This window comes from Pseudorasbora parva, chromosome 10 (assembly GCF_024679245.1).
Source record: "Pseudorasbora parva isolate DD20220531a chromosome 10, ASM2467924v1, whole genome shotgun sequence".
NCBI lineage: Eukaryota > Metazoa > Chordata > Actinopteri > Cypriniformes > Gobionidae > Pseudorasbora > Pseudorasbora parva.
The window spans coordinates 38,964,621-38,978,927 of record NC_090181.1 but is presented as its reverse complement, the minus strand read 5'-3'; the positions used below and the strand labels follow the sequence as shown (position 1 = coordinate 38,978,927).

The following is a 14,307-nucleotide window of genomic DNA, read 5'->3' as shown; positions in this document are numbered from 1 at the left end:
TCTATTATTTGCATAGCGCACAATGCACATTTTCAAAGCAGCTTTAGAAAACCATGATGTTAATGTTTATAATATCATAAAGGGATAGTTCACCCAAAAATGTAACATGCTGTTCCAAATCTGTATGATTTTTATTTTTCCTCTGCTGAACAAGAATGTTGATGGCGCCCATTGACTTCCATAGTATTTTTTTATCTACTATGAAAGTCAATGCGTACTAACATTCTTTAACTCATCCGTCTCTGTAATGTATGAGAGGTTATTTTGAATTTAATTTTAATTTAAACCAGAAACCAGAGGCTAACGCAGATATGACGCAGCTGACAGGCGACTCGCTTAGATGTCCGGCTCCTTGGTTAAAATAGCATTTTTCTCACAATTTACAAATAGTTGGAAACATTTGGGGTATTGTAGAACTCAATTGAACAAAATATATAACACTGGCCTAGTGTTTTTTTTTGATATTTTACTGCAAAAATACTAGATAGTGCACCTTCAAAGGGATAATTTGGGTATAGGCCTACATGTCATGTCTGTGGACTTGAGAAATTTTTCATTAACTTTTCACTTTAAGCAATGATAACCTTTATATCATTTCTTATTCATTTAATACAAAAATCCAACAGATACCTATCTTGTATCTTGCAAAAAGTGGCATAATCTATACTGGAATTTGCTGTTTTTTTGCTGTCCTATTTGGTAAATTTGAGGGTTTGATCTTGAGATTAGCTCTAAAATGCATGTTTCTGAACAAATCTGTGGCAAGGGGGGCGTGGTTCAGCGAGGTCTGCAGCGGGAGAGAGGGCCGCGGGACGAGCGGTAAGTGAGTGGGTTGGACGCAGATTAATAACACCTGTCTCTTGTTCTAGTAATGAGCGCGGAGACGGGATAAAACACCAGCGGAACCGGAGACCAGGGAGAGAGAGAGTCGGACTGTTGATGCGACCCCCTGAGATGTCCGGAACCCGGAAGTGCGTGACCCGGAAGCGAAACTGAGCATATACAGAGACAAACACACGCTGAAGCGTGCACGTTGTGATTTGAGTTATTGAGAAAATAAAGAGCATCAACAGTCCTGCCGACCCCCGTGTCCTCTTCCTTCCTCACTATATCGAACTTGTTACACTGGTGCCGAAACCCGGGAAGGAAGCAGGACACCGCCATGACAACGCCCTCCGCCTCGCCATTTGCGGAGATCATCAACTCCCTCGCAGTCCTCCACCAGGAACACCATAAGGCATTGCTGGACCTTCGGACCGAACAGGAGCGCCGCTTCGAGGCCATCGTCCAAGGCCAGCAAGAGGACCGCGAGCGGTTCCGGAGCTGGATGGACCGGGAGGTTCGCGCCGAGGCCGCTGGGCGGGCCAGCGCACCGGTGCACGTGCCCCTACAGAAGATGGGGCCGGAAGACGACCCCGAGGCCTTCGTGGATCTGTTCCAAAAAGCCGCGGAGGCCTGCGGGTGGCCCCGGGCACAGTGGCCGGTGCGCCTCATCCCCCTTCTATCCGGCAAAGCCCAGGCGGCCGCGCAACATCTACCGGTCGCAAACCTCCTGGACTACGACGACCTGAAGCGGGCCATACTTCAGCGGGTCGGCCGGACCCCAGAACAACACCGCCAGCGTTTCCGCTCCCTGGAGTGGGGTGAGTCCGGTCGACCCTTCGCATTGGCCCAACAGCTCCGGGACGAGTGCCGCAGATGGCTGCTGGCCGGCGGCAGCGACGTGGACCATGTTGTCGATCTGGTGGTGCTGGAGCAGTTCATCACTCGGCTCCCCCGGAAGACCGCCGAGTGGGTCCAGTGCCACCGGCCCACGTCGCTGGAGACGGCCATCCACCTGGCGGAGGACCACCTGGTGGCGTGCCCGGGGGTCGGCGAACCCCCACTAACTTCTCTCTCTCTCTCTCCCCCCTCTCTCTCTCTCTCTCGACCTGTCCCTCTCCCCAGGTCCCGCCCTCCAGGCCCTCCTCGCGTCCCCCCCAGAGGCCGGGGTGGGATGGGCCTTGGACCGTCTGGGAGTTCGCGGGTCCCGCCCAGGGGGGCGGGGCCGCTGGGGGCTGGTGGTGACAATGGCTCTGGTTCCGCCCCCTTTCCGCGCTCATCCTCCAACCCACTCCCCGCCGCCGGGGCGGCGGGTAGGCCTGGGCTGGCCTGCTGGCGGTGCGGCGATCCGGATCATTTTGTGGACCGATGTCCGATGATGGACATCGGAACAATGATCCGGATCCCGGACGTCCAGCGGACCACCCCCGATCAAGCAGGAGAGTACCAAATTCCTGTAAGTATCAAGGGGGGTACATATCAGGCCTTGGTGGATTCAGGATGTAACCAAACCTCGATCCATCAAAGCCTGATGCAGCCTGGGGCATTGGATACAAGCCGCATGGTTAAGGTGCGGTGTGTGCACGGGGATGTGGTGGAATATCCGGTTGTCCCAGTCACGATACAGTTTAGGGGGGGTCGAACGATTTAATCGCACTCTTAAATCCATGATCCGTAAATTCGTACAGGAAGACGCCAAAAATTGGGATCGGTGGTTAGAACCCCTCTTATTTGCGGTGCGCGAGGTCCCGCAAGCCTCCACGGGGTTTTCCCCCTTCGAGCTTCTCTACGGGCGACAGCCACGGGGGGTGCTGGACGTCCTACGAGAAAATTGGGAGGAGGGGCCTTCGTTGGCCAAAAACGAAATTCAGTACGTCATGGACTTGCGAACAAAACTCCACACATTGGGGCGGCTATCTAGGGAGAATTTGTTGCAAGCCCAGGACCGCCAGAGCCGGTCATATAACAGGGGTACTAAACTACGCAAATTCACACCGGGAGAGAAAGTGCTCGTTCTACTCCCAACGTCGAGCTCAAAATTAATGTCAAAGTGGCAGGGGCCGTTTGAGGTCGCACGGCAGATAGGAGAGCTCGATTATGAAGTGATACGATCCGATAGGAACGGGGCACGTCAAATATACCACCTCAATCTGCTTAAAAAATGGAATGAGGTGGAATCGGTGTTGTTGGCAACGGTGATCGGGGGAGAGGATGATCTCGGGCCAGAGGCGAGCATTAAAGCGCAATCAGTCGCGTTGGCCCCGGGGGGAGATCACCTCTCACCGTTACAACTCGCTGATTTATCGAAATTACAGGCGGAGTTCGCTGACGTGTTCTCGCCCCTACCGGGACGTACCGACTTGATTCAGCACCATATCGAGACCGAGCCGGGCGTGGTAGTTCGCAGCCGGCCGTATCGCTTGCCTGAACACAAGAAAAAAGTAGTTCAGGACGAATTAGGCGCAATGCTCGACATGGGAGTAATCGAGGAGTCCAACAGTGACTGGGCGAGCCCGATAGTTTTGGTCCCCAAAACAGACGGCTCGGTCAGGTTCTGTGTGGACTACCGCAAGGTGAACGCTGTGTCGAAGTTCGACGCGTATCCAATGCCACGGGTTGACGAATTGCTTGATCGGTTAGGCACGGCTCGATTTTATTCGACACTGGACTTAACAAAGGGCTATTGGCAGATCCCCTTGTCTCCATTGTCCAAAGAAAAAACAGCTTTCACCACGCCGTTTGGATTACACCAATTTGTCACGCTTCCTTTCGGCTTGTTCGGGGCGCCCGCAACCTTCCAGCGGCTCATGGATAGGATTTTGCGTCCCCATGCTGCATATGCTGCTGCGTACCTAGATGACATAGTGATTTATAGTCACGATTGGCAGCGGCATATGCAGCATGTGAGGGCGGTCCTGAGGTCGCTGAGGAGAGCGGGGCTCACGGCCAATACGAAGAAGTGTGCGATTGGGCGGGTGGAAGTAAGGTATCTGGGCTCCCCGGCCTGAGTCGGGCGGTGGGGGTATGTGGCAAGGGGGGCGTGGTTCAGCGAGGTCTGCAGCGGGAGAGAGGGCCGCGGGACGAGCGGTAAGTGAGTGGGTTGGACGCAGATTAATAACACCTGTCTCTTGTTCTAGTAATGAGCGCGGAGACGGGATAAAACACCAGCGGAACCGGAGACCAGGGAGAGAGAGAGTCGGACTGTTGATGCGACCCCCTGAGATGTCCGGAACCCGGAAGTGCGTGACCCGGAAGCGAAACTGAGCATATACAGAGACAAACACACGCTGAAGCGTGCACGTTGTGATTTGAGTTATTGAGAAAATAAAGAGCATCAACAGTCCTGCCGACCCCCGTGTCCTCTTCCTTCCTCACTATATCGAACTTGTTACAAAATCACTTATAAATATATGTCCAAAATAATCATTAAATTATGAGAACGATGTTTAAAAAAAAATATTTTGCTCATGCATCTACATTAAATCATCCATTTTGTGTGTCTGAGAAATCAGTGTCAACTGTGTTACGCCCTATAAACCCCCCTATAAATCAGCAATGGTTTGTTCTAAAGTCACATGTCCAACATCATGCGATGTCATTACTTTTTTGGAGGTACATTTGAAGACACTGTGGTTCTCCTTCAAAATACAATCGGCTGCACATAGAGTAGATTAAATGTGATTGATTATTAAAATAGATTGAATGTCAACTGTGTTATCAACATGTTCTGGTGAACTTGTCACTTATTTATAAATGTGTAGAGAAAGAAGATAAAAACATAAGTCAACTAGGTCAACTACTAACTAGTCCAAGGCTAGCAGTTTGCACAAGACCCTAAAATTGCCGAAATGTCAACTGTGTTACCCATCAACTGTAACAGTTGACAAGGATCCACATTGTTGACAATTAAATAAAAATGTATTGAATTGCTTGTACTTAATGTTAAATAAAAAGAAAGTTATAATTTTAAAGAGAGTTTTCTCATTTCCGTCTAATGTGTCCTGTCAATGGTGTTGCTCCTGTCAACTGTGTTACTTTGTTTGTCAACTGTGTTACTGTGTTGTTTTTATGTCATAAATCTTTTGAATGTGAACTAAACCGTCATAAAACTAGGTAGGGATATCTCTGGAGATAGACATCTTGGTAAGGATGGTGAATAATAATAAATTCAGCATACTGTGAATTTATGACAACATTTGTCTGTAACACAGTTGACAAAATAATGAATCAAATGTTAATTTTCATTAACACATTTTAAAAAAGAAATTAGAGCTTAAGCTTCCCAAATAATAATTAAGCACATTAAGGGCATATATTATTTAACCACCTAGTTTATTGATCAAAAAAGAATGCTGATTTCCAGACTTTTTGGCTGACATGAAATGTAGGCTACCCCTAAATATAGAATGACTCGGGTATTTCAGCGCGGGAAGATGAAAGTGTATTTAAACTGGGTAAATATTTTTGAATTTGGTGCCTTCTAGAATGAGAAAAGACAGAAAATGTATTTTTGTCTGATTTTGTTGAAAGACAACAACTCCCAGAATGCCCTTGTTTCGATGCCCAACGAGGCCACTCCCAAAGCCACTGGTTAGTGGTCACCACCTGCCCACCATGACACGTCGTTTTGATTTTCATAGTAATACAATAATTTTGTTCAGTTAGAGAATAGAAGTACCAGCACACCTTTCATGTAATTCAATAATTCATGTTAGGTGTTTGTCCTGTAATTGAAGTATTTTGTTCACATGAATGAGTACGGTGCGGTGCGTGACTGATTCTGCCCTAGCATTGCACTAGCTTGTGTCAGCTGATCCGTAAGTTGACAGGGTTTTTTTCCAAGCTGTCTTTATATTCTGCTTTAAGCAGTTGGGTCTTTGGAAATTTGACGTCGGAACTCTTCGCGTGGCCACTTAAAAACACTCTTGGCTCATTGCTCTCTGAGGAGTCCATTTCTTCGTCCATTTATCCTGAAAAACAAGTCTGTGTAAATTACCATACTATTACAGTCCTCAAACAGGCAATGCACTCTCAGTTTATATTTCTTTTTGACCTTGGGTATAAAGCTGATTTTTTTCCCATCTTGAATTATTTGTGCTATAGGAGCTAAAGGAGTGCAAGTGATTAGTTCTATTTAAAAAGCAGTAATAAGCGAGTGTTTTTCATTTCTTTTCTTTCTTTAGTGTGCTGGTTTAATTATTTCCAGTGACGTGAGATTTCTTTGAGCTCTAGCTCTGCTGTTTTTATGCATTAATGCTGCTCTATGAATTAATTATGGGATTCAATCTGGCATTCGTATCGCAGACAATAGAGAATAACCTTAACAGATGAAACTGGGGTTCCGGTTCGGTGATTTCCTTTTGCTCTGATAAGCCTTTCTATTCTCAGATGGATTTCTTACAAATAACTAATGCATATACCAGATGAGTAAGTGCCAAATGTTTAGTCTGTGCTTTTATTTAACTTTCATATAATTCTCGGAAAGGATTTTCACACAAGTTCTATAATATTTCAAAAGGAAGATGAAGCTTTCAAAACTGAGTATAAGTAATACAAAATCCCTCCCTTTATCCAAAAGTAATGTGTGTGTTTATAAATTGGCTTACTCCATAAGCAACCATGTATCTGAGGTCTGAATGCATAACGTGGAAAACTTGTGATTAAAGTCCAGTTAAATATTACAACTTTTAATAGAGTATCATACTTAATACAACAAGACAGCTACATTACACAGAACTCACTCTGACAGACGTATATTTGCTGCCACTGCGACTGAGTTAATTGACTTTCTTAAATGGCAAAACAAATCTGAAGAATTAATTATGTAAATGATTTGAAGTGCTTGTTAGTTTGACTCTTTCACTGAAGTCTCACCAAAGTAACATGTACACCCTCTCTGTACATCTCAGTTACACAAACAGTTAAGTAATGAACGGCTAAAGGGACAAGAAGGACAGGAAAGATAATTCATTTTAGTGTTTGCATAAGTGTTATTATTATTATTCACATTTTTTTTGTAATTATTTCAGCTTTAACATCACAGCCTCCATTCAAAGTCTTAAAGATATTTTGCGTGCAATTATTATTATTTTTGTTAATATTTTTAGTATCACTGAGAAACTATTTTACTTTTTATTATTATTTTGAAGTATTTATATATTTACAGTCTCTGTTTATTTTAGTTGTAAAGGTTTAGTAATTTTGTTTGTTTTTTGTCATTTTATGACTATACTGAGATCGCTCGCCATTATACGTCACATCAGGATGTCACGTGTCAACTCGATCCGGGACCATTACGGGTTGTGTGTGAAAGCGCACATATTACAGTATTTCGCTGGCAGTGTGAATGGACCAAATCTAGCGGCCCGGGAACAAATGCCGGGTCGCATTATCCGTGTATTTGCCGGAATCGCAGTGTGAAAGGGGCTAGAATGGAAGAGAAAAGTGATTTATGCAATTTTGAGCGTGGCATGGTTGTTGTTGCCAGACGGGCCGATCTGAATATTTCACAATCTGCTCAGTTACTGGGATTTTCATGCACAACCATTTCTAGGGTTTACAAAGAATGGTGTGAAAAGGGAAAAACACCCAGTATGCAGAGGTCCTGTGGGCGAAAATGCCTTGTTGATGCTAGAGGTCAGAGAAGAATGGGCCGACTGATTCAAGCTGATAGAAGAGCAACTTTGACTGAAATAACCACTCGTTACAACCGAGGTATGCAGCAAAGCATTTGTAAAGCCACAACACGCACAACCTTGAGGCGGATGGGCTACAACTGCAGAAGACCCCACCGGGTACCACTCATCTCCACTACAAATAGGAAAAAGAGGCTATAATTTGCACAAGCTCATCAAAATTAGACAGTTGAAGACTGGAAAAATGTTGCCTGGTCTGATGAGTCTTGATTTCTGTTGAGACATTCAGATGATAGAGTGAGAATTTGGCGTAAACAGAATAAGAACATGGATCCATCATGCCTTGTTACCACTGTGCAGGCTGGTGGTGGTGGTGTAATGGTGTGGGGGATGTTTTCTGGGCACACTTTAGGCCCCTTAGTGCCAATTGGGCATCATTTAAATGCCACGGCCTATCTGAGCACTGTTTCTGACTACGTCCATCCCTTTATGACCACCATGTACCCATCCTCTAATGGCTACTTCAGCAGGATAATGCACCATATCACAAAGCTCGAATCATTTCAAATTGGTTTCTTGAACATGACAATGAGTTCACTGTACTAAAATGGCCCCCACAGTCACCAGATCTCAATCCAATAAAGCATCTTTGGGATGTGGTGGAACGGGAGCTTCGTGCCCTGGATGTGCATCCCACAAATCTCCATCAACTGCAAAATGCTATCCTATCAATATTGCCCAACATTTCTAAAGAATGATTTCAGCACCTTGTTGAATCAATGCCGAGTAGAATTAAGGCAGTTCTGAAGGCGAAAGGGGGTCAAACACAGTAATAATAATAATAATAATGTGTTCGATTTATATAGCGCTTTTCAAGGCACTCAAAGCGCTTTACATTGAAGGGGGGAATCTCCTCATCCACCACCAATGTGCAGCACCCACCTGGATGATGCGACGGCAGCCATATTGCGCCAGAACGCTCACCACACACCAGCTGATTGGTGGAGAGGAGACAGAGTGATGAAGCCAATCAGGATATGGTATGTAGTACCACAGTAGCACAGTATTAGTATGGTGTTCCTAATAATCCTTTAGGTGAGATATATATATATATATATATACCATACCTTGCCTTTAAATGTTAAACCCATTTATAGTTAGTCTTATGACCTTTTTCTAACACCCTCTGTTTAGGGAACTGTCCCTCTCACACCTACTGTACACCTGGATCCTTTTCTGTCATGCCACAGTGAACACTGAGATCATCCAAAATAAAGCAAATGTCTTCCCCATGGTGATTTTTCACCCCTGTACTGGGGCGATGGTGTTTATCTGCTTGCGGTCAAATGTCAAAAGTCATTCTCAGATATTTAATGAGAATTTCTTAATAATAATAATAATAATAATACAATGCATACATGTTTAAATTAAGCTTTAACTAAAGCGGGGGGAAAATAAACAGAAATGACTTAGTTTTCAATGAAGTCATTTTAATAACTGCAGTTTTACAAAACGTTAGTTAGCTTTTGTACATAAAAAATCTGTAGATTATCCATCCCGTTTAAATTTATAAAAGAGACATCTTTTCTTAGCCCTATATAGTTACAGATAAGACTCACTTTTATAAATATGTAAAATACATTTTCTGGTTAATAAAGACATTTAATCATTCCTGCTGTTCACCTCCTTTAGCCCAATGCAAACTTTTACTCTCTGCCGCCTCCTTGTGGAGGCATGCGAGACTTGAACCAGAAAATTCACTTACCCATTTAACAAAACATTTAATACAATAAAAATACCTTTTTTTCCATTTGTTCAGGCTGTAAGCAACATCAAATAATTTTGCATAATTTACATTAGTAGGTTCCAATATTGAATTATTTAAGAAAGAAAGAATGTTTTTGTATGATCTTGAACTCTTGTCTTCATGCAGCACGAGTCTCTTAAATCTTTTTCTTCTCAAATAATTCTTTCCAGGTGGGAACTATCTTGAAATAGACTTTTTCAATCTGAAAACAATTTTCAAAAATGTTAATTAACTGCCATTGATGTTTTCCAGAACAACCTAATTACTCGAATTAACATTTTCATCCATCAAGTTAGACAGATGTAATAATAAGTCACCTCTACAATCATAAAGATGATACTCATGTTAAGAATCAGAAAACATTTCTTACCTGCTCTGACTTTTTAACCCCGTATCGAAACATTGTGGCCTGATGTTCGCTGTTGTTGAACAGGATGTCAAAGGTGATGGGTTTCGTCATGGTGTCATCGATCTCCGGCTTGATGAGTGTGTAGAAATCTCGAGGTGGATGCTTGTCATCCAGGTAGTTTCTTATCTTGAATCTCTTCCCGACTACATCGAGCGGGTCGAGCTTTACTGCAGCGTTTATAGCCCGGCCGAAAAGGAGGAGTTTGGTGTCTGAATCTTGAAGAGAGATGATGGGAGTCATGAGATCTCATGATTTCAAGATTTCACCCTAACAGATCGCACACACTCACCTCTGATGGTCAGGTGGGCCACGTAAGGAACTCCGTCCCGTTCACCATAGTAAACTCCAAAATGAGAAAAGTACTGGTTGCCGGGAAACTCCAGAATATCTCCGGGGTAAAGCTTCGGATGAGAGTTATGCTGAGAAAGAAAAAAAGTAAAAAGATCATGAAACTACATTTTAAAAGCATAATCACATCACGCTCTTAGAAAGAAAATTTGAAAAAAATAAAATGTGATGTTTATCTGCTCACTCCCAAGGCATTTTTAACTCCAAGATTTTTAACTCCAAACATTGCTTGTATAATGCATGTCGGGGTGTATTTCTATGAGCCACTATGAGAGTAAAAAACACATAGACATACAAATCCAGATTAAACCCTGTGGCCCATGGCGACACATTGATGTCTTATCAATATATCTTATCAATATATATATATATATATATATATATATATATATATATATATATATATATATATATATATATATATATATATATTCCTCATTAGTGTCAGTGCGGATCGGTCGAATGAGGCATCTATGTAAATATTCCTATGATCGCGCCTGGCTTTTGACCTTATCCGATGGAAGTAATGGCGTTGGGAATCCTAGATGAGATTCGTCTGATATGAAGTAAAAAATAAGTGTTTAATTTGGATTCGTATGTCTATGGTTTTTTACTCTCATAGAAATACACCCCATTGACATGCATTATACGAGCAATGGTTGGAGTTCAAAAATCGTCATTTGTGTTCTACTGAAGAAACAAACACACCTACATCTTGGATGCCCTGGGGGTAAGCAAATTAATATCACATTTTCATTTTTGGGTGAACTATCCCTTTAAAGGGTTAGTTCACCCAAAAAAGAAATACTATCATAAATTACCCACCTTCATGCCATTCCAGACCCATAAGACATTCATTCATCTTTAGAGATATTTTACATTCTGACCCCTCCATAGACAACAATTTAATTAAAATGTTCATGGTCCAGAACGGAAGGACAGACATTGTTAAAATAGTCCACGTGACTCCAGTGGTTCAACCTTAACTTTAATTTAGTGAAGGGAATACTTTTTGTGTGCAAATTGTGGCATGTGCCAGTCTCCTACGCTGTTTACATTGAAAATACAGTGCAGCTCCCGCGCATGCGTCGTAGTGCTCGCGTGAACGGCTTCGGCTGCCGTAGAGCTCGAGAACGCCGCAGTATTTACAGCAGAAACTCCATAGGAGTCCGACACAAGCTAGAACAAAATGGTTTAATAAAGTCATTATTTTTGTACACAAAAAGTATTCTCGTCGCTTCATAAAATTAAGGTTGAACCACTGTAGTCATATGGACTGTTTTAACAATGTTTTCCCTACCGTTCTGGACCTTGAAAGTGTTAATTAAATTGCTTTTTATTCTATCTTCATGTGTGTCCCGATGATGAACGAAGGTCTTACGGGTTTGGAACAACATTATTGGGTGAACTATCCCTTTAAACACACGAGGAAGGTAATCCATGGAACAGGGAACAGGTTTAGAACAATGATCACTGTTCACTAGCCTGACGTGGTCATACTCAATTCTAGTCAGAATATGAGTCTGAAACTGCTCCATTGGGCTGTGATTATGAGGCGTGTTTCAACCGAACCACGAAAGACCTCAATTGGATAGACCTACAACCAATCAGAGCAACGAAGCGACGCATTACGGTAGTTGTCAAATGTCAACAGAGCTCAACTGCACTGTGTTGCCAAGGGTTGTTTTCTATGTCCGTGGGTTGAAGCAACTATTATGTGATATATAGACCCAAGAATGCGAATTTTAGCAGGCAACCTTGCCAAAATAACACAAATTTTACCCCCCAAACGCCATTTTTTTTCCGGAGAACCCCCGAGAAGCTATTGTTTTGGGCTAGTAGTTGGAGGGTTTTGTTGTAAAAATTAGGCAACCCTGTCTGCACGCACACTGAAATAAACGATCTTTGCCGGTGTTAAAAAGGTGTGGAAAAAAAAGTGCTTCTCAACATAAGGCCAATTGTGACGCAAGCGTTGGGGATCATTTATATGTACACCCCCAACATTTGCATCTGTCCAAACATGTTCATTGTCAGGCGGAACTGACGGAGCCGAATCATCACTGCAGTCAAGCCAGCCGCGCTTCGAGAATACACAGTCAAGCGAGCCGCACTTTTTACTTAGTATGCGCATCTAATCGTGCTCTTACGGTATGGCTGCTGGAAGCGGTCATGTTATGTAATGTAATGTTTTCATATGCAATGCTATACATTCTTATATATAATTTATTAATTTTATTGTCATTACTTTATTGTTATTCATTTTATTGTTAGTAATTACTTTTATTTTAATTTATAGTTACGTATAATATTTTAATTATTATGCATAATTATTACTATTCATTTTATTCATCTTTGATTGTAATGTTTTATAGGCTATTTTACATTAATAATTATTATTATTACTATGAATTTTGTTAATTGTTAATTTCAATAAACTCAAAATTTTAAGGCAACCAGGTTACTTACTTTTTTAAGTTAAGCCAACACATTATTTTACAGTGTAGATCATTTGCTTACTGATCGTTCACTCGATGAGCAAACTTCACATTTTCCACCATATAAGTTAAAACAACAAGGCTATTAATTTTGTAAAAATTATCCATTTATATTTTTGAGAACTGAAGTATAGGCCTATGATGTTTTCGCATGCTTGTTCAGAGTAAGTTAAATCACAGTCACCGCGTAGCCTACATTGTGACTAATGTTATATAAACATGCAATATCGTTGACGAAAAAAGACAAGACTAAAATGTAGACTGAATGACAGAAACAGTCTACAAACTTTAAGCAGAACATCTCAAATGGGGATTGCTGAAATAAAGCTTACTTGTTTATTGTTTGTTTTTTTAGATCATCCGTGTGCATATGGTTGCCAGATTGGACATGTTTAGGTAAAACACCGGATAGTATACGGGTTTTTTTCACAGAAAAGCTCTGATTGGGGATTCAATTACTGAAATCTGGCAACCGCAAACACACAAGCTCTTTCTAGCGCACGGATGATCTGAAAACACCAACAAACAAGTAAGCTGCATTTTATAATCTCCATTTGAGATGTTCTGCTTAAAGTGTCATTCAGTCGGTCTGTGTTCTGTCAGGACTCTTGAGCCGTTTTACTAAACCGCTGTGAGCCAATCAGAGCAGAGCTCAACATTAATATTCATGACTCTTTCAAACAGACAGCGAAACGTGTCTAAAAAACACTAAAGTACATGCTGTCAAATCATTAGAAGGTAATTAATTTGCTGGCTAGATGCTGCATTAGTGAAAAAAGAATAGCAGTAGCCTATGTTTGCGGTCGAGGCTGAGAGGACACTAACATTACTAGGACAAAACAATTGTTACCATCTACTTGCATTAGTTTGCAATAAGCTGATGGCTTCATAGCCACATATTTAAACATTCATGCAGTCGAAAGAAATATAAACTAATCAGAAATGCATCTGATTTTAGTTCTTTAGTTTTTTTTAAATCCAGTATCCATTTTATTGATATCCATTTTTGTCGACCTATAGTTGAAAAAGCTGGGCAAACAGTACCTAAAACTAAACAAGGCAAAGAACTAAAAATAACATCTATATCTTGCCTCAAAGCCAGAAAGGTTCTATATAAGGAGAAATGTCTTAAATGAATTAATACTCTTATAATACTTTTAATACTTTCTCTTTTCTAGAGATAAACTTTGTTTACGAGAGGTTTAATTTATAACATTTAATTAAAACTAAACTAAAATAATAATTAAATAAACTAAAAATGTATCAACTAAATCATCAATCCATAAATAATATGAACCCCTCCAATGTTCTACAGCGACTGACAGAACCCTTTACGGTTTTCTATATAGAACCTTTCCTTCTTAGATTGCAGAACAAAAATAATATTTACCAGTCCCATTGTTGTTCGCTGCGCTATCGATGCCTTTACCGTCGAAAACACTAGAGACGTACAGCGAGTCCTTAATTTAAGAGCAGTGAAGCATTAATCACATCTGATATCACAAACGTGGCAGATTTATGGGGGAAGCCCATTAGATTATAACCTACAAGAACAAGGAAAGTGCAGGTCAGTCGTGCGCATCCTTTACTCTAGTATGCTCTCCTCTTAAACACACACAGGAACTATTCTTCAGTGCCTTGTGAAAAGACATCCAAATAAAGGCCTTCAATACTGCCTTCATTAGTGGTGAGCATGTGCTATAGGATATGGATATTTTAATGTCTGAAAAAGTATTACGTGAAGAGAAGATAATAAATTGCAATGCTTTTTATTTATTTTAGCATTGGTCT

At 41.7% G+C, this 14,307-nt stretch overlaps 1 protein-coding gene across 2 annotated transcripts in view; it reads right to left on the bottom strand.

Moving 5' to 3' along the window:
• Window positions 1–8,926: 8,926 nt before the first annotated feature.
• Window positions 8,927–14,307, bottom strand: part of plaat1l (phospholipase A and acyltransferase 1-like) — a 30,968-nt gene continuing 25,587 nt past the window's right edge. The window contains exons 1-4 of one of the 2 annotated variants that reach the window (XM_067454697.1): window positions 13,907–14,101; window positions 9,963–10,092; window positions 9,635–9,888; window positions 8,927–9,466 (exon numbers count right to left, since the gene is read on the bottom strand). In XM_067454697.1, coding sequence (XP_067310798.1) covers window positions 9,401–9,466; window positions 9,635–9,888; window positions 9,963–10,092; window positions 13,907–13,915 — 459 coding nt within the window. In that variant the 5' untranslated portion in view covers window positions 13,916–14,101 and the 3' untranslated portion in view covers window positions 8,927–9,400. Of the gene's footprint in view, window positions 9,467–9,634; window positions 9,889–9,962; window positions 10,093–13,906; window positions 14,102–14,307 lie in introns of those variants that run through there. The other variant, XM_067454695.1, reaches the window with a different exon arrangement.